Source organism: Capricornis sumatraensis, chromosome 4, assembly GCF_032405125.1.
Source record: "Capricornis sumatraensis isolate serow.1 chromosome 4, serow.2, whole genome shotgun sequence".
In the NCBI taxonomy this organism is placed as follows: Eukaryota; Metazoa; Chordata; class Mammalia; order Artiodactyla; family Bovidae; genus Capricornis; species Capricornis sumatraensis.
Genome location: NC_091072.1, coordinates 155,596,342 through 155,617,895, shown reverse-complemented (window position 1 = coordinate 155,617,895; position 21,554 = coordinate 155,596,342). Strand labels below are relative to the sequence as shown.

The window sequence follows — 21,554 nt, the reverse complement described above, 5'->3', positions numbered from 1 at the left end:
CTACTCATCTGAGAATCTGTTTTCCTGAACTAAGTTTCATAAGAAACTAGTACTGCCTTTATTAGTCTTCCATCACTGTGTGACATGCTTAGTCCAACAGAACAAAACAGATCAATGAAGAAACCAGTCCTCAGTGAAACTCTCATCAAGCTGTGGCTTCTCTATGACCCTATCTTCCCCCAGGTTATCACAATTCCCTTCATCTAGGACAGTGGTTCTCAATCTGGGACATATACTGTGGTCATCTACAGAACTTCCCTAAGTACACCTGTTATAGCTATGGCTTGGGACCATGAAGGTGTGGGAAGAGAACTGGGCTTGGGTGTTTTGACAGCTCTATGCAGATAATTCGAGTACATATGCTGGCAGAGAACATCATATTCAAATGGGCGAGGATAAGGGCTACAACACTGGTCTCAAGGAATGATGTCTCCCGTCCTTAACGGGACTGACGAAAGTAGGACCATCACCAGACTGCATAGTCAAAAGTAACAGAGGAGAAAGAATTGAAAACACGCGGACCATTAGAGGTTGAGAATGACCTCAGGGATATCTGCTTCTGTTTACCAGATATCACTATTTTGTGAGAGGTAAAGTACATTATCTTTTCAGAAAGCATATTCCAGGCTCTAGCTCAGAAGACAGTGTGCCATCCTAAATATAAAACTCGTTTCCAGACTCAATGCCTGTCATGGATCAAGATGGCTAACAACTCTGTAGTTGCGATCTGTAAAGTAGGGGCTAGTGTGCTGCTTTTGTTAAGAAAAATTCTGAAAAGGTTCTGTTCAAAATCATGACCTCCTTACTTTCAAAATGGGGAATTACTCTATCTACTCTCCTGCCTGCTAAAGAAACATAAGGCCAACTAGAAACACTAGTATAAGTACTTTTAGTTTGTCGTTACTGCTCTTCAGTGACTGCAGACAACCAATCTTAATTACTCTACACCCACCCTCATGCATCAAGTGGATTGGAGGCTGAGTCAGCAAGTGTAAAATCTAAACACAAAAGAGCACAAATAGAAAAAGAAAGAAAAAGAAAATCTTACCTTTGGTTTTTTGTTCCGTGACCTGCAAAATAAACAGACATAGGTAAATGAGACTTGCTTTCTCAACCAGCATTATAAGATTACTGTAATTCTGGTACCTCAAATAATTCAAGCTGTCAGATACATAGGCAGAGCTAAAATTCAGAAAAAGTCAGCTCAGACATCCCTCTAAAGACAATGGCCATATGTCTGGCTGTAACTTATATGACCGTCATTATGAAAGAGTCCAAAAATTAAGACAAAAAGCATTCACTCTTGATAAATAATGAGGTCCCTGCACTGGGGATAGTGTTTCCCATTCTGACATCCAGAAAAGGAAATGGATGAGGCCTAGAAACAAAATTAACCACAGATACAAAAAGATTTCCCTCTGAGCATGGACCCAGACACCTGACTTCAAATCCAGAAAGCAAAGTTTAAGGGCCCACGCTCAGAGGCATTGGAGCTCACAGTAGGAAAGTTGGATTCAAAACCAAGCTCTCCCACCTCATGTCTGTGTGATCTCAGTTTTCTATTTATCTGTTGAATGAAGATAATAACAGTATCTCTCTGCAAAGGACTGCTGTAAAGATTAAGCTGCTTCCCTGGTGGCTCGCTTCCCTGGTGGCTCAGTGGGTAAAGCGTCTGCCTACAATGCGGGAGACCGAGGTTCGATCTCTGGGTCGAGAAGATCCCCTGGAGAAGGAAATGGCAACCCACTCCAGTACTCTTGCCTGGAAAATCCCATGGACTGAGAAGCCTGGTAGGCTACAGTCCATGGGGTCACAAAGAGTTGGACACGACTGAGCAACTTTCCCTTCCCTGGTGGCTCAGATGGTAAAGCGTCTGCCTGTAATGCGAGAGATCTGGGTTCGATTCCTGGGTCGGGAAGACCCCCTGGAGAAGGAAATGGCAATCCACTCCAGCACTCTTGCCTGGAAAATCCCATGGGCGGAGAAGCCTGATAGGCTACAGTCCATGGGGTCGCAAAGAGTCGGACACGACTCAGCGACTTCACTTTTCAATGCTCAATATCTGTTTGCTATTATAATTATCAAAGTTTATAGAAAATTTAATGTGAAATAGAGCCATAAGATTGAAATCATAATGTGGCTTCCCAGGTAGAGCAGTGGTAAAGAATCTGCCTCCCAATGCAGGAGACATAAAAGACATGGGTTTGATCCCTAGAATGGGACGAGCCCCTGGAGAAGGAAGTGGCAACCCACTCCAGTATTCTTGACTGGGAAATCCCAGGGTCAGAGGAGCCTGGCGGGCTACATCCATGGGGTTGCAAAGGGTCGGACACAACTGAGTGACTGAGCATACAGACACACATAAATTTGAACAAATATAGACTACTTTGTTGAAAGTATTCCTTTATATAGTTATTAATACATTTCTGGAAGTGATTAACCTAAAAGGCTGGGCATGCTAAATATAATAATGGGTTTTGAGAGAGTTTGGAAATGATGACTAGGAGCCACATGGAAAACTCTTCTGCTATTAAGAGAGGAAAATAAAGGAGGGCATCTAATTATCCATGCCCTATAATATTTAAACAAAACCACAAAAGGTCATGAATAAGAAAACATTCCAAAGGAAATGTACCAGAATTCCAACAGGGGTTAAATCACATTATTGAAATCATGGGTTATTTTGACCCCCTGTTCCCAATTGCTAATCTTCAAAAAAAATTTTTTGTATTGGTCCTCCAACTTCTGGAACCAAAATATTCATACAGAAAAGAAGAGGTCTGATTATTTGTGGCTGGTAATCATACTAAGTTACTGCTCTGGATGTTCATGAAAACATGCTCATCTTCAGAAGGTCTATCCTGTGGCTAACCAGCCAGCTTCAAAATGGATTCCAGCACACCACTGAATTAAACAATCCATCTGGATGACCTCCTGGAGTGTTTCTTACATTCTTGCATTAAAAGACAAGCTAATTTAGCTGCACTGAATTTGTGCTAGGCAGCCTCTTAAAATGAATGTTTCCCAGTACTAATTGTTACAGAGCTCAGTTCTACTGTATAATTTTTCTGTAACCCCATCTTATCCAAGAATGAACTGATTTGCAACCACATATCAATTCCTTACGGCAATTTATACCACAGTAAATAAATACTTCTTAGAATGCCATCCGGAAGATCAGTTATTACAGGAAGTCAATGTCTTCCCTAGCTGTAAGCAACAAACCCAACTAATGTCAAATGTCTTAAAATGTGGGTTCTTTTAAAAGTGTTGTCCCCCAAGACGGTGAAAACCTGGATGATCAAAGCATGGGTTTTGCTAAGGCTAAACAATGATCCTTGAGCAGCATCAGCCTAATGAATGTGAGGCGAAATCCTTCTCAGACACCTCCCTCATAACTGGAAATCTAACACCGTTTACTCAGGGATGGTTCTAGAAAGAACAAACCACCATAACCACTCATGTTTAATTTCTATGTATAAATAATTTAATTTAGCTAAATAAAAGTCAGTTCTCCATGAACATTATGTTGCTAGCATTCATTCTTGACCATTTACTTATTAAACAAACATTTTTTTGAGTAATGCTTTTGTCCTAGGCACTGTCCTAGTTACTGGAAATGTAAATATGAATAAAACCTCGAGAAACTTACAGCCAGGCTAATGGGGAAGATAGACATGAAGAGATGATTATAAAGCAATGGGGTAGCCTGCGAGAAAGATGTGGAAGCACTAAGAAGAGGCACCACACGTTCTCTGACTGAACGAGTGTGTGACCCCATTATAGGGCCCCTGGCACATTCTCTACAATTCTTTGCATCATAGCACATTTTAAGCCTCTTAGTTGAGATGCTGTCTCTACAGTGAGGTTAAAAACCACTAAGACAGTCACATGCTGAGCTTTGTGCTTGCTCCTTAAAAGTGCTAAATCAGAATCTAATTCTGAAATTATACAATGGTTCAGGATGGTAAAACAATATCAAAGACCATGTGTCAAGCCTAGACCCTGTGCCAGCCAATCTAGAACATTTTTGAACAAATGTGACCAAATTTTTATTGTTCTTAATACCATGTGAAATTTCATTTACAGTGATATTTCTCTTGGCTGTAACTTTTAAACCAGTTCTTAATGCAGATCAAGCACACAGGGTAGACAGTCCAGCTGTACATACGAAATTCTCTGCACAAATAATCCCAATTCACTCTTGAATGAACCCAGACCATCTTTTATTTCAAATCATTTTTCTATTAGGGGGATCCACAACAAAAGTTTACAGATGCACATTATTATTAATCACTTCTAGCACTGATATTTCAGGTTAAAAGACATTGTTATCTATGTGAAAAACAAAGATGAACTGTACACAAGGCCCCAAACAATCACTCTATTCGGCATTTTCCTGTTATCAGCCTTTGTTCAAGCTCCCCAGTGGAGAGCTTATAACCATGCCCTCCCACAGACTGCAAAATCCATTTCTTGTACCAATTTAGTAGATGAAATGGGAATGCCCTAAGGAAAGAAAGCCTCACTGAGCTTCACTCTCCCATCACTCCCATAGGAAAGTCAGTATGTGTGGCTACAGGGGCAACACCTCTGACAACCCAGAGATGGTGGACCCACATATAACAACTTCAGTGACGTGGAAGGTGGCTTTGTCCACCAAGTATAAAACAAGCTTCTGGGTGGTCTTCTGACATTTTAATTCAGACCCTGTACTGTCATTTTAGACAGTTTCAACAAGTTCAGATTAGAAGGAGGTATCCTGACAGCATGAAGATGCGATGGTGAGCCCGCCACTATTAACAGAGCCAGAAACACAATTAGAAGCAGACAAAACCTTAAAGAGTGCGTGCGGTAGTCTCTTACGGCACCAAACAATAATGAATATTCCTTTTAATTAAACCTTGAAGATAAATTACATTTCACATGTTTAATGCAGCACGGTCACATGCAATCTAAGCCAGAAAATATTTCCAGTATTGTGTCTTATGCCGGCACTCCTATATGATTTCAGTAATTCAGAGAACAGAATTAAGGGAAATGCTATCTAACAATGCAGGGGAAACTTGCAGTGTCCCTTGACCTTGAATGCCTTGAGTCTGTTTTAAATCTAGAGTTCCCTCTGAACCCTGTTAACAGTTGCCCCCTTCCCTAAACCTAGCTTCAATAACCTGGCTCCATAGCAGGGACCCTCAAACCTGCCTCACAGTGAGGGTCTGCTTCCCAAGTGTGTCAGACAGTGCTAACAAGAACTGGAGGCAAAGTGACTCTGCCACGCACTCTGCGAAGGCAGCAAAGCACCGCTGCCGAACCAGAGCCCGTCAGGTGAAGCTCCTGAAGCTAAAAGAGCAGTGAGGGCGGGTAGTCAGCTCAGACTATGGCCAGGGCAGAGGGGACAGGGCAGGGAGGTCTAGCTACTCTGTTCCCCCCAGCCCTGACAGTTGACATCAGTCGGTCTTATGTCTTTTTTCCTTTTAGCATCTCTTTTTCCCTAGCAAATGTCTGAAAGCCATGAAATACTATCTCCTTCAGAGCACTAAGCAGGCCCACCAGACTGTCTTTTAATTTAAAAAAATATGTATTTATTTATTTGGCTGACCCAGGTCTTAGCTGCAACATGTGGGATTTTTAGTTGTGGCATGCAAACTCTTAGCTGTGGCATGCGGGACCTATGTCCCCTGACCAGGGATCGAGCCCAGGCCTTTGCATTGGAAGCACAGAGTCTTAGCCACTGAACCACCAGGGAAGTTGCGCTCCCCCTCCCCGACCAGATCCTCTTTGACGGAGGATTCTTTATGGACTTTGAGGGAGATTTTTTTTAATGGAATTATCAAAAAGCAGACTCATATAAAATGACAATGTAGGTGGACCAGAAGGACAATATCAAGGCAAACTCTAGCAAGCTTTGAGAAATCATTCCATAAACTTAAGAAAATGGAGATTAATTACGATACAAACAAGGAAACACAACAAGCATTTAAGTGTTGGTAACTCTCCTGCTTTTCTTGATATTACTCACTGTTGTTTTCAATAAAATCGGCTGCAGCATTACTTTAACATCTACTTTACGATAACGAGTGCAGGTTTTTAACTTTCTCCCACTTTCAAATCTTAAAACTCTCAAGTAAACTAATGCCTCAAGTGGCATTATTAAGATGTCAGGCATCCACGCCAAAGCAATTCATTCTAGATTCGTGGCGGATGTAAACACAGACTTAATTGATTAAACCCACCTTCTGAGTGGCTTCTTTTTTCTTTTTATCCTCTTTCTTCCTTTTCTTGTCTTCCATTAACTGTTCTTCCCTTTCTTGCTCCTTCTCTCTGTTAAAGTAATGTCATACCACAAGGTTAAACACCTATGCTCACAGTCTATTTGTGCAGCAAATTAAATGCTTACAGATGGTGTGCAAGGAGACAAACATTTCATCTCTGACCGAGCAGAGCACGGTACTCCATTTAAGCTAGCAGGACGCATAAAACCCATCATATTTACTTATCCTCCTTATTTCGGTCTGTGATCCCTTTTGCAACATGATATTAAGTTTGGTTTTAAAGAAGTCCAGTAAAGTGAGTTTTTACAATATCTTTCTAAACACACACACGCATGATTATTGTATTTCCACTCAGCAAAGAACCTAATTTGAATATATGACAACATTCTGTTGGCTTCTGACAATACTCCTCACAAAGAATGCAGAATATATGACTTCAGTTACAGTATACAGGTATTTATCATAATTTAGGTGTTTTCCCATGACATCTTCAGAGCAGTGAATAGAAAACCCTATGTTCTAAATTCTGTATTTTTCTTCTACATTATTAACACTGTATGTTTTACATGTTTTCTACTTGTGTTTTTAAGGCTGTATTGAAGGTCCTGTAAATCCATGTATTCCCTGTTGGGTGGTTTCACAGGATCATCAGGTTTTGCTCTCAATTAAAATAAAAATAATACATAAAAATAAGCATTCTAGTTGTAGAAATATGTACCAAATCTTAAGAAACTAAGATCATGTAATTTATCCCTCACATTTGAAAAATAACTGCAAAATGCAATACATACTGTATTACATAAAATGTTCTTACATACAATCTAATATTCTAATATATATAGAAAATTGATGACTTCTATGTATCAACTGGGAAAAACGCATAAACAACCACTGGCGTTAACTTCAAAACTCACGGCTAGAAACCCCAGATGCCAAGCTTACTGAATTTCAGAGCTGGAAAAAGAGTTAGAAATCAAGCTCCCAATTCCCAACAACTGACGAGATGCCATCTGCAATACTTGTGGTTTTAGGGGATCTGACAGCAAATCCATGGTTTCATAGATATCACTTAGATAAAGGCTAAGTTGAAAGTCAAAAAAAGAAAAGCGTTAAATGTCTGCAGACATGGCAAAAACCACAATGATGGTTCCTGAAGGACTCAAGTTTGGGTACTGAAACTCCCTCAACCTACCCAGAAGGAACCAAGGGCCAGCACTGAGGCACACTCCCATGAAAAGGCAGTGACACTTCATTTATAGAAAATAAGAACTGAACACGCAAAAGAAGTGTTTTACCTATATTTCAAGTTTTCAGTGGCCCTTTCTCCTATACTTCTGGGCATAAATATACAAAAGCCTAAAGTGCACAATTCACATTCCAACACAACGCCATGCTGTTGCTGTCCACGTTGTTTAGTTGCTAAGTCGTGTCCAACTCTTTTGCAGCCCAATGGACTGTAGCCCACCAGGCTCCTCTTGTCCATGGGATTTCCCACGCAAGAACACTGAAGTGGGTTGCCATTTCCTGCTCTTGGGGATCTTCCCAGCCCAGGGATCAAACATGAGACTCCTGAATTGCAGGCGGATTCTTTACCACTGAGTCAACCGGGAAGCCGAACATCCATGACAACTTAAAAACTACAACCAAAGAAGAGATTTTATTATAATTTCCTTAGGCTTAAGGCTGCTTTCTTTGGAGGTGGATTATGTGTACATCAGCCTAAGTGTGAAGTTCCCGGTGAAAATCTACTTGCAGTCGTGTACTACTTTAAGAAAATGGATTTACAAAAATTGGCAACATAGATATTGACCATCTAAGGTAGGCTGGCTGCAGATCCTGTTATATTTGGCTCTTAGAGCCTCTTGCTTCCTCTGGCTGCAAATGGAAGGAGAAGATGGGGTTCCTCATGACCCAGTTACTGTAACTTGATTTCCATATTTTAAAGTACAACTGACTACAGAAAAAGAGCAACCATAGCCTGAATGAGTATCTGTTTGAATATTCAATGCTCTAAAAAGCATAATGTTGTAAAAGTTTATTTTAAAAAGGCAAGGTAAAACAAAGAAAAGCAGTCAGTCATTAATGAGACACATTCTCAAAAAAACAACTAACCTTTTCAAATATTTTTTCCTATAAACAGGTAATTCAGGGGAAGGGATTGAAACTTATGTTCACTACAAGCAGATTTATTTCCAAAACAAATATTTTTTGAAGCTTTCCAGGAGACAGACTGTGCTTTCACCCTGATCTTTTACTGTGCGTTGGTAGAATTGAGTCTTCTCTTTAAATCTCACTTTCTTAGGAAGAATTCATTTTCCCAAACCAAACCTGACTTAACCTTATCATTCACTTAATAATCAATCAAAAAGTGTGGGGTTCACCTTTCTTCTATTTCAGTTGTGCTGTATCCTGGCTGCACCTTAGAACCATTTGAGGAACTCTGAAATATCTCTATGCTGTGTCAGAGCCCAGCAAGGGTGAAGAGGGCACCCACCCATCTATGGTGGTAGTGATGGGAGATCAGTTACATGGGGGACTGACCAATAATACATTAAGGATGACAACAGTCAGGTTTCTCAGTATTGAAAAAAGGAGTTACCAAGATGGAAAAAGAAAACTCAAATGAACCCTGTGGAGTTGGATCAGTATTAGTTATTGGCATGAACTCGTGATTTTTAATACACAGGGATAGACATAACAAAAAAAAGTAGATGCAATTTTGTGTGTCTATATGTGTATATTGCTTCATATATGCAAATACACATACTTATTCCCTAGCTCTATCATTGATAGGGCTTGGGAACAAGCAACATCCAAATATAGTAGCTAGGAACATACCTCGAACCCAGATTATGGCTTCTAAATACCATCCTTCACTAAGACAATCACAGTTTTGTTTTTTTTTTTTGAGAAAGAACTAATTTGGGAGCTTGATGATGAAAAGCACAAAATGAGCTGGAATCCTTCTTTCCCAATAAGCAAGACAATTTTTGACAAATGAAGGGACATGTCAAATGGTCACAGAAGCCTGAAGAGGGTCTTACAAGCTAAATCTGGGACAATATGACACTAAAAATATGTAATGATAGCAACAGATTATAAGCCATTGTATAAGATAGGAAAACGTGAGTCCCTACAGAAAGAAATAAGTGAACACCTTGAAAACACCAAGGAATGTAATATTCACATAATTTTAAAGCACCGCATCATGAAACACTTATTAACTACAAAGGAGAAAATAATAATTATACAGAGGAGAAGCGGGGTGGATAGCACCTTAGTTAAGTAATCCACATGAAGATCATCAGTGATGGGACACACTGAAATTGTGAGTAACAACATGACAGGAGACTCTGAGAACACAGCATTAATCCTGCAGTACGCACAGCCTGAATATCATCACAAAGAAACATCAAACAGTCCCATATTGGGAAGCATTTTAGAAAACCATGGGTTTAAAATCTGCTAAAATCTCAAGGTCACGAACACCAAGGGAAGATGGGGGAACTGTTCCAAATGGAAGGGGACTAAAGGGATACAACCACCAAACGCAAAGTGTGATCCTTCTGTTACAAAGGCCATACCGGAGCAAGTGTTAGAGCTTGGGCAGGGGCCAGAGAGTAAATGGTAGTAAACCATTACCAGAGGCAACATTCCAGATCAACCATATAGGAATCTACGGGGTTTTTTCCAAAGCCCCCACCCCAAGTGGTTCTAACATGTAGATGGAGTTGAAAATCACTACTCTAAATTCTCGTGTTAAGCTTACCATTAGCCAGATGCAAGTGTAAACACCGTAATCTAGAATAAATCTAGAATGGTAAAAGCCAAAACTACTCTTAAAATGGCTAAGGTGAAGAAAATACAAGTGTTTTCTTTCTTCTTCTTTTTTTTAAAAATAAACAACTACTGGTTTCAAGAAGTATGTGCAAGGGACTTGTTTTTGAGAAAGGCCGTATTTGAATAAAAGGGGAGACTCCAATATTCATCTGAGCTGAAGCAGAGCAAGACTCCTGTCTGCAAGTTCAGGACATTAAAGAGTGACAATGCTGGCATTCCCCAAAACTGGCTGTTTCACACATCCAAAGTTCAGAGCTGGAATATCTAGATGACAATTCCCTAGAGCTGACATCCAAGGCCATTCACAGTGCAGGTCCTATTTCTACACTACGCTCACCTACTGTGCACACCTGATGCAAAAACCTTCCCCTTTTTTGGTGCTCAGTCACACCTTACCGTGTTGTCAAGTTCTGGCTCAGTATCTGCCTGCTTCAGTGAAGCCTTCCCTGACAACTTCAACCCATAAGAAACTCACCCGCATATGTACATCTCACCACCTCTGCCCTGCCTCTTGTCTGGCCCTGAGAAGGACAGGCAGTAAAGAGGGTTCCACCTTACACATGATGGTTAGAAAAGGCCTCTCTGATAAGGGGGCCTAAGCATGGAGACCCACTGAGGTTGAGGGAGATGTGGCTGTCTGCGCCAGAGGATTCCAGGCAGAGGGAACAGCAGTAGAAAGGAATGACACTGGTGTGTTTGGCAAGGAGGGTGGAGTAGAGTGAATAAGGGAGAAGGCGGTGGATGAGATCAGAGGGGTAGCAGGGCCCTGCTGAACGTCACCGCAATTCTCAAACTCAAGGGGACACATTTGGGAACTGAATAAGGGATCAAACCGGGACTGGTGTACACACACAAACCGACACTTCCTTCACCTCTAATTCTGTCAATGAAAAGCCCATTTTCCCCCTCCCGCTTTCAGAGCTGCTGTTCCTGTCTTCACAGGGGCTGGCCTGCCCCACTCAGAGCACTGGTCAGGGCAGAACAGGAAGCCGAGCAGGCCTGCGTTTGCCACAGTGAAGTCCACTGCTGCCCTTCCTCTTCTTCTTATCACCGAGCACAGATCCTCGGACACACGAGATCCTCCACTGAATGATACCAAACTGCATGATGATGGAGCGAGAGATGCTTTTCTATCTTTTCAATGGGACATGGTTCAAAAGAAAAAGCCTCAATTAAATTTAACTAGTTTTAACTCAACAAACAGACACTGAGTTACTATTATGTGCCAGGCACTGATCTAGGCATTAAGGATGTAACAGTGGCCTTGGTGGCTGACAAGCTAGACACAGACAGACAGATGTACACACACAACATCATAAAGAAAATAAAGCTGAGAAAGGAGCTAGAGCGCAACCAAGAGGGAAGGGGCAGGGAAGATGATAGGGTACTTTACACAAGATGTGCATTCATGGAGGCCTCTCTGAGGCAGAGAGAGATTGGAATGAAGGAAATTATCTGGGAGAAGAGTGACTGACCAGGCAGAGAAAACATGAAGTTCAAAGATTCTGGGATGGGAGGGTGCTTGGTGTGAATTTGGGGTTTTATCTTTTGGGGGGAGGGATACTCTTCTTCCTCCCTCCTCCCACCGCCCCCCCTCCCCCACAGCAAAAACTCACACACACGCTTCAGAGTTTTCTGTGCTTATTTTATAACAGTCCTCACTCACACCAAAAAAAATTAGGCATTCTATTTCTTAAGAGCTTCCCTCTATTCTGTTCCTTTCATCTTTCCTTCCTTCCTATTTCAGTGCCTACTTGCCAAGCTCTGTGCTGGGGGCCAACAATTCCACAAGCAGTGCTGCTTGCCTTCCTGGCACTCTTGGTTCAAATTTTATTGTGGCTGCGCCTGGTCTTACTTATGGCATGTGGGATCCAGTTCCCTGACCAGGGATGGAACCCAGGCTTCCCGCATTGGGAGTGTGAAGTCTTGGCCACTGGCCCACCAGGAAGTACCCCTAGGCTTAAATTTCTGAACAGCTATATCTCGCCTCACAACTCAGACAGCTCTGCCCTCCATCTTTACCGGTATTTAGCTGTTATTGCTGTTGTCCAGTCGCTAAGTCATGTCTGACTCTTTACGACCTCACAGACTACAGTACGCCAGGCTTCTCTGTTGTTTACCATCTCCCCGAGTTTGTTCAAATTCATGTCCATTGAGTCGGTGATTACCAGGACATTGGGGTGCCTTTGGTATTCTGAAAGTACCAGAACTTTGGACAGGTGAATTCACGGCTTGTGATAAGCCAGGTGAGATCAACCTCTTTCCAAAAACTGGAATCATGGCCAGTGGTTCCTGAATTAATGTGCTCAAGCCCACTGAGCCTCAAGCATCAAGCAGAGGCAGGGCTGACAACTTCATACTTTGAAAGCAGCAGTCACCAATATACTGACCCGAGAGAAAAGAGTATCTGCCAGGTATGAATAACTGGCTACAACACCGTCAACATCTGATGACTTTCTGGTCAGTAAGTATCGCGGCACTTCTGGTCCCAGATCATAACCATATATAATCAAGGCCACTGCTGCCTCCAAGTCGTTTCAGTCTTGTGCGACCCCATAGACGGCAGCCCACCAGGCTCCCCCGTCCCTGGGATTCTCCAGGCAAGAACACTGGAGTGGGGTGCCATTGCCTTCTCCGATAATCAAGGCAGGCAGACCCAAATGGATACAACAGATCCACCCAACAGATGAAATGTGCCAGAAGCAAACCAACATTGTAAAAGAACAAGCTATCAACGACTTGGATGAATCACCAGGGAGTATGGTAAGTGACAAAAGCCAATCCCAAAGGTTACATACTGTATGAATCTATTTATAGAACACTGAAGCGACAAGTAGTTGTCAGGGGTTGCTGGGGGCTGAGGCAGGGTGATTATAAAAAAAAGGGTGGCACCAGTGGTCCTTAAGGTGATGAGACTTCTGCTTCTTGATGATAGTGGTGGTAGATAAGAGAACCTACATGTAACACAACTATAAAACTAAACACACACATACACAAATAAGCACAAATAAAACTGGGGAAATTAAACAAGATCAGTGAGTTGTATCAATCAGTATCTTGGCTGTGATACTATACTATAGTTCCACCAGAAGAAACCACTGGCACAAACTGGGTAAAAGGTGCCTGGAATCTCAATATGTTTATTTTCTTACAAACGCATGTGAATCTACAATTATCTCATTAACAATTTTAATGGGGAAAAAAAAAGAGCCTCAAATACTGATTCATCTTTTAGTTATCTTCTTAAAATTTTTAAGGACTTCTATTTTCAAACAAATATTTTAACAGCTCTTCATGAAAGTCACAGAAGAGTCGAAAAGAACTTTAGAAATCATTGTGGTCCTGACGTTCAAAAAATGTATTCTCCCAAATAGGCTAAAATCTACATTTCTCCCCAGTACGTCCAAATGAACTGTTTCAGTTTTATCAGTCAAGGTTCCTTGCCTCTTCCGTACATTAGGTATGTGATAAATGTGGCACCGCAGGGTGTTTAAAATGTTTCTCTACCACATGATCCGTAGCGTCACCCTTTTACTGAGGATGCTGGTGCTGTACCAGTAATAAAAGCTATCATTTCACTTTGTGGTGGAGGAATATGTCAACTCAGCCAACATCAACTCCAAGCCCCTTCTGGCCTATTTCCCAGACTCCTTTATAACTAGAGATTGCAATGTGACTTATGTTCTGCCAATAAGTTGCGCGTGTGCGTGACTTTACTAGGGAACTGACAGGGCACAGGGCACCCCTCTTCTCAGGGAGCAGACATGATGTGGTCCTGGAGCCGAAACCTCTAACAACGATTTCCTGAATGTACAGGAAGAGGAAAAAGCTTCCGTGGGGCCCCCAGTCTGTGGTGTGACTCCCAAGGATCTGTGAGACAGCGTCACCATTTAATAAACCGCTGGCAGCAGTGAACGTCCCGCTGTCTGGCACTAGGAACTCTGTCCAACCCAGATTTACATAAGCTTACCACGGCACAGCTAACATACGGGACTTGTACAGACAGCTACTTCCTTAAAAGACAACTGGTAATCCTGGCAATTTATAAAACGCAAGAAAATAACTAGACACAAAACCATTAACAGCCATAACCAATTAAGGATTAATGATACCACACACATATTTGGAGTGAGGACAATTAACAAAAGGAGTGCAATGAAAAGAGTTAAGCAAAGTGCTCGAAGTATCCATTTAGAGTGTTTTTAATTAAAAATGCACACAGAAAGACAGCATGTTGGAATAAATCCATTTCGGCGGAGGAAATTACATAGTAGGGTACTCCAAAGATCTGTGTTGGATTTGTTCTTAACGTTTTTTTCATTTGCTGGATCTGACTGAGGGAATTTAATGGGATGCTAATGTAATTTGCACATGATATTAAATTAGTAGTCAAGGCCAAACAACACTGAAGCATCAAAATCATTTTAACACTGAGTGGCTCATGGGAAGAAAATAGTAACATTAAACTAAGCAAAATAAAGGTAAATACATTTTTTATTAATTTAGAGGGATGCAGAAATTTCTCCTGCACTGAGTTGCATCATGTAATACGTGACAGGCAATTCTTTTGTACAGCGGCTTGAGAGTTCCTCTGGCTGCAAGGAGATCAAACCAGTCAATCCTAAAGGAAATCACCCTTGAATATTCATAGGAAGGACTGATACTGAAGCTCCAATACTTTGGCCACCTGACGCAAAGAGCTGACTCATTGGAAAAGACCCTGGTGCTGGGGAAGACTGAAGGCAAAAGGAGAACTGGGGGGGGGCAGAGGATGGAATGTGAGCAAACTTCTGGAGATAGTGAAGGACATGGGGGCCTGTCATGCTGCAGTCCATGGGGCCGCAAAGAGTTGGACATGATTTTGCGACAGTAAAATAACAACAAAATTAACACTGCTCCTTCTACATATGAGTTACCTTCCTACGTGTGGCTGTGTAAAGCAATGCTTCTCAACCTTTAATGGGAATCTTGTTAAAATGCAGAATCTTATTTAGTAGGTTTGGTGGGGACCTCCAATTCTCCTATTTTAACAAGCTGCTGGCCCTTGGACCTTACTTTGAACAGTACAGAAACAATGCACTTGGCTGTTCTTTCTAGGAAAATATGAAACTGTACTGATTTCTCCAAGGATAAATATTAACCTCATTAACATCAAGCTTATGCCCTGTTATTCCTATCTGTGTTTCAGTGCCAAATGACAGTGTAATCTTCATAAAGATACATTAAAAGTCAATTAGACAACTTGTGTAATACCAAATATGCATGAAATTTAATTGAAACATCAGGAATAGCTAGGACCACATCTGCGCAGGCAAACAAACCATGATGACAGCAAATGTAGGTATCAATAATCAAAGGGGGCCATCAACTACAGGGGAATGCAGATTTCAAGTACGTCAAGCACAAAAGGAATCTGCGTTTCAGAATCAGTGAAATACGGCAACAATACTTCTGTGAACATAACCTCTGACTCCAAGTGTCTCACAAATCCCTCCACATCCCACAACTAAGGTACATGCAAGGAATAGGTTTATTTGGAATTACTCAAATCAGAAAAAGGAGGAAAAGACATTTAAAAGAATTTGTTTTCACTTTCAAAAATTCCATGTGGCAAAAGTTGTAATGAGTGATAGGGGAGGTTTTCCCCTGCAAAACCCTTCAGGGTTAGAATGGTGATTGAGAAACAGCTCATTTGAAATGACTCTTCTTATACTTTATATACTCTTGCCTCGCAGCCCAGCAGACTCTAACAAAGATCTAACAAAGATCTTTATTCAGTCTTAGTGCAGCTGTATAGGAAGTTCCTTATATTGCTTCGGGAATTATCTCCTTATAGCTTCCACCCACTGGTCCTAAGCTTTCCTTTCCAGACTGCACAGAAGTCTTCTAAATCCATATTTGTAGTCACCCATCATGCATCCCAGAGGTGTTCTCACAGTCTTCAAACAGTTCACCTGGTTTTCCAGCCCCTCATCATCATCCTCTAGACATATCCAGTGTGTCGACGAGCATTCAATTACTGGGTAAGGCAGGACCCAACAGAGTAGGCCTGCCACTTCCTCATACCAGATAATACCCTACTGTCAATACGGTCGCAGAGCCCATCTGCCTTCCCCAGCAATCACCTCTTTCTGAGTTACAGCCACTTCTCACCCCTATTTTTCACGGTATTGCTAAGTTACTGCTCCCTGATTGAGCAGAGGATCTTACATGTATCTCTCCCAATGCCTTCTGTGCCTGACTGTCAGCCTAGCACTGCCACCCCCTACAGCTGGCAGGGGAAGCCTGGCACAACATTTCCCAGAATCCCATTCTCTGTCTGTTTTAAGTTAGATACGGCCAATGAGACCCTCCTGCTCTGGAAGACGGAAGTCAGTATTCTCTGAAAATAGCTGTAAGCAGACACATAGGCAGCGGCAGACAGGACTTTCCATTTTCACAGCAGCTTCCAGATGAACTGGAGCCGCACTGGAGCTGCAGACGACCGCTGAGATCACGCTTCCCTAGGAACCTGGCATTCTAATCTCATCAACAATAACAACGGTCTCCTTGCATGCTACCCCCACCCACCGCCGACTTTCCAATGGCTGTGTGAGCTTTTAATTCCCTATAGAAAAACCTTTTTTTTTTGGAAAATACAATCAATTCTACCCAAAAAAGCTACCAGAATTAATAAATGACTTTAGTAAGGTTATAGGATATAAGATCAATACATAAAACCAATTCTATTTCTGTATACAAACAACAATCAAAAACTGAAGCTTTTAGAAATCCTACTTATAGTAGCATTGAAACCTATGAAATATTTAGAGGTAAACCTGATGATAAAGTCCTATCCTTGTACACTGAAAACTGTAAAATGTTGATAAGAGAAAAATTTTTAAACCTAAATAAGTGGAGAGATATACTGTGTTCACAGACTGGAAGACAGCACTGTTTATATGTCAGTTCTCCCAAAATTGATTTACAGATCTGACACAATCCCTATCAAAATCTCAGCACGATTTTTAAGTAGAAACTGACAAGCTCTTTTTAAAATTCCTTAGGACCCAGAATAGGCAACAAGTTTCAAAAAGAACAGCTGGAGGACTCACAGCACCTGACACGCAGGCTTATTATAAAGATAATGAAGGCAGTGCAGTACTGACATTGACAAAAAGTTCAGTAGGATGAAACAGATGCCAGAGATAGAGCGATACAGAAAACGGACAACTCATTTTCACAAAGGTACAAAGGTAATTCACCAGAGAAAGAATGGTCTGTTCTCCACAAACGGTGGGGCGGCAGCTGAACAGCCATATGTTAAAAAACAAAACAAAAACCCTCGACCCAGACCTCACACTACATACAAAAATCAGCTCAAAATGGATCACAGACCTGAACATAAAACTAAAAGAAAATAAGGAAAAGAAAATCTTTGTCAACTTGGGTTAGGAAAATTATTTCTTAGCCCTAACAACAAAAGGATGATCCACAAAAGAAAAAAAAGATTGATAAATCTGATTATTGAGAATTCAGAACTTCTACTGTCCAAAAGATGCTGTTCAGAGAAAAAGAGCAGCAGACTGGGAGAACATATCCGCAAACCACTTATCTGATAAAGAATGGATCTCCAGGTAGATAAAGAACCCTGGAAATCTAATAACATATTTACAAAACCCTATTTTTCAAATGGGCAAACTTTATGGCAGCTTGATTTTAAGAGCTGAAAACTGTAAATGACTCAACTGTGCATCAGCTGGTAAATGGATCAACAAATTGTGGTAGGGCATACAATGAAACAGTTCTCAGCAATAAGGGAACGACAACACAAAGTATGGATAAAACTCAAAATAATTATGTTGAATGAAAGAAGCCAGAAAAGAACTGTATGCTCCATTTGTATAATATTCTAGAAAACACAAACTAATCTGTAAGGGCAGAAAGCAGATCAGCAGTTAGCTGGGGTCTGGGAAGGGACAGGGCGGGGCCAAAGGGAAGACAGACAAGCGGGCACCAAGAGACTGGGGGGGACTTCCCTGGTGGTCCAGTGGCTAAGACGCTGCACTCCCGATGCAGGCGGCCAGGTTCAATCTCTGGTCAGGGAACCAGATCCCATGCCACAACTAGGAGTTCACACGCCACAACTAGGCCCCAGCGCAGCCAACACAGACATACACACACACACAGATGGAGGCTTTGGGAAATAGCGGGTACACTCTTCATCGTAAGCATACACAGTTCAAAACTGCATGTATTCTGAACACTTCAAATCTAAGCACTTCAATTCTAATTTAGTATTTCAATTACACCTCAATAAGGGGCTGAAAATAAAAATGAAAAAGAGAAGAAACTCTTTCCTCCATGGAATACCTGGAATGGCCTCTATTTTCCTGGCAGAGTCCTGACTGTGCACTGGTACCTGTGAGCTCTAACAGCTGAAATTTCATCCAGGTTGGACATTCTAAGATGCCAAATCTTTAAATCGGAGCTTCTGCATTGATAACATTCCTGTGAGTGTAAAGTACCATTTTTAAATGCAATGAAGCCTCCTGTAAAAGAAATCTTCATAAGGTGAATGTTTGAACTTTTAAACTGTTACATTTCACTGCTTTAACTCTCTAGATTGCTATAAATTACCAGCCTGTTCACTGGGATTTTCTCCTGATGTTTCCATTCAGCTGGTAACACCTATACTATTGTTGTTGTTTAGTTGCTAAGTCGAGTCTGACTCTTTTCAACCCCACGGACTGTACCACGCCAGGCTCCTCCGTCCATGGGATTTCCCAGGCAAAAATACCAGAGTGGATAGCTATTTCCTTCTCCGGGGAATCTACCCAACCCAGGGACTGAACCCACATGTCCTGCACTGGCAGGCAGACGCACTACAACTGAACCACTAGGGAAGCCTCATACCTTTATGATGTGTTTATATTGTAACTCTGAATCCAATCTTCTAATTTTTCAACTGTTCTTTTGGTTTTGCTTGCCTCAAACTAAGGATCTTCAAGCTCAAAAGATCCCTGAGGTTTTCAAGACCTAAGATCTGGTGAATAAATCTTTGTTAACACCATCTTACGTTTTACTCCTGAAAGTACTTGCTAGGCTCCAAAAGACAGTCTGAAACTAGGAGTAGTTTACAAATATTCAATAGACTAAGAAGCAACATCCTGAGGAAAGCTTTTAATATTTATATCCTGGAACCACTAAAGACTATGTTTAAACCTTAAGGGCCAAACACACAAAGCCAGAGAAGCACTCTACCCTTAGTATTCAACAGTAAAGAAAGCGAAAACAAAAAAGTCCAAGCCAGGGTTCTGGAAGCCACAACAGAACAGCGAAGTATGGTTCCTCAGCAGAAAAGAAAGCAGCTTACCAATGAGAACCTGAAGTGCGGGGTACATGTCATCTAGAGATGAATCATCAACTTATGAACAGTAGACAGTGGGGCTGTTTTCACAAGACGCTGAGGAGCTTTTTGTTTTTACATTGTTTTTCTACCCTTCTTTGCCTGTTTCCATGCATGGGCCAACACAATTATACATTCAAGAGAAGTAATAATAATAACTGATCGTAGAAATCAAATAGATTGTTTGCAATTCAATCACAGTAAGTTAAAAACCCCTTTAGAAGGTAATTTTAAAGTAATAAAAGCATGACAAACCACCTTAAGATTGTGCTCTCCATGTTCATCCAGGAGGACTTGGTGGCTAGGACATCAAAATGCTTCAAGTGCACATGTCTACCCCCAGCAGGGCCTTGTCTCTGCAGATGCTCACTCAGCAGGCTTGGGCTGAGGTTCGGACTCCTGCAAGTGCACTCCCAGTGGTGGGGGCGGGGTGGTGGGGTGCGAGGTGGTGTCCGGAAGGTTGGAGAGATTCTTGGAGGTCTGTTGCCTCCCTACAGAGGAGACGGGAGTGTGGGCCATTATCCTCACTCAGGCTCTGGACTCTCCTCTCTCACTGACCAAACCACTTTCTCAAGGCTGCCCGGGCACACATAAGAAACAGAGCTAAATAGTGGGCATGAAAACCTTTAAAAGCATGACTCAGATCTAAAGGGGAGAAAAGAATGGAATTCAAACAACGATCCATGTGGTTCTCCTCCGACCAAGGTGGAAAAGGTCTTGTCATATCACAGGCCACCATGGAAAGTGACTTCTGCACGTCTTTCTAGATCTGTGCCTTAAGAGAAAGCCAAGCATTTCATTCAGAAATTAAGAGGAGGAGATTTGGGGCCTTACCTGAGATCACACAGTACCTTACTGCAAACAATGAGTGAGACAGGCAGGGTGCAAGCTTCCTGATTATAGGGCACCACTACCACTTTATTAAGTCTATGCCTGTTATTCTAATTCTGGAAATCCTCTGAGAAAGGGTGCTATTTGTGACACTTATCTCGGTATTGAAAAATTAGCAAAGAAGGAAATCAACTCTGAATTCAGGATCCACAGGTTGACAGTCGCACCCTACTTCTCAATGCTCTTAATTTGTGCTCTATTTTCAGAATAGTAAAAATGGAAAGTCGTGTTTTTGTATGCCGGTTGTCATTTAAATTTAGCAAGTTGAATGATAAAAACTGAATTACCTTGAGGGAAATGTACATTTCTGAAAGATAAGCATGTTTGATGTTAATAAGTAACCAGCTACAGAGTACAGATAACTCCTGAACTTACATGACCCAGCTGTTCATCTAAAATCATACACAGGTGGGAAGATGACTCAAAATTTAAAATGCCATTTATACACAGCCTTTTGGTAACAACTAAGCCAACATGTAACTGTGTTTGATGCTTCAAGACCACATACAGGATGCCTAATTCTAGATTATATTTAAGGCTCTATATACACAATTTTGTACCTAATTTCTACTTAGGTCATCTGAGGAAAATTTTTAGAGTCATCTACCATTGTAACCTTTAATAACATTACACAAATCTACGGAATTTCAAATGTATGCTTTTAACAATCTCAGTAATAGCCAAGTGTAAAACCATGGTTTTCTGAAAGAACACTTAAGTTTCTCTTAAACAAGAGATCGAGGTCTTTTTTCCCCTTGTAGTTAAGAATCTTGCTTTCTATATAAAATCTATATACTCTCTGAGTCTAGAGATCTGCAACCAACGCCGCAGCGGTTCTCTATTTTCCTGTGTGTGTTTCAGGACTCAGTTTCCAACATCTTCAAAGTTCTTTTGATTCCATCTCCCACAACCCCATATCCAAGTGCAATCAATTACAAGCAGAGCCCTCTACCAAGCTCAGGCAAAGAGAAAACACAAGCTTTGAAGTCTGACAGTTTTAAGACCAAATTACATGTATCTCGAGCCTCAGTTTCTACTCATGGCAGGAACTTGGGCAAATTATGTGGCTTCTAGGTTTCAGTTTCTGCATCTATAAAATGTGGATTATGCTGCCATGGAGAGTGGCTGTGCTGACTGGAGACAGTGCCTGAAAGCGCCTGACA

General features: G+C 41.4%; 1 protein-coding gene across 1 annotated transcript in view; it reads right to left on the bottom strand.

Moving 5' to 3' along the window:
• Positions 1 to 21,554, bottom strand: part of TNRC6B (trinucleotide repeat containing adaptor 6B) — a 177,591-nt gene that overhangs the window by 60,766 nt on the left and 95,271 nt on the right. Inside the window, exons 3-4 of the mRNA XM_068970331.1 lie at positions 6,234 to 6,321; positions 1,049 to 1,070 (exon numbers count right to left, since the gene is read on the bottom strand). Of these exons, the coding sequence (XP_068826432.1) occupies positions 1,049 to 1,070; positions 6,234 to 6,321 (110 nt within the window). The remainder of the gene's footprint in view (positions 1 to 1,048; positions 1,071 to 6,233; positions 6,322 to 21,554) is intronic.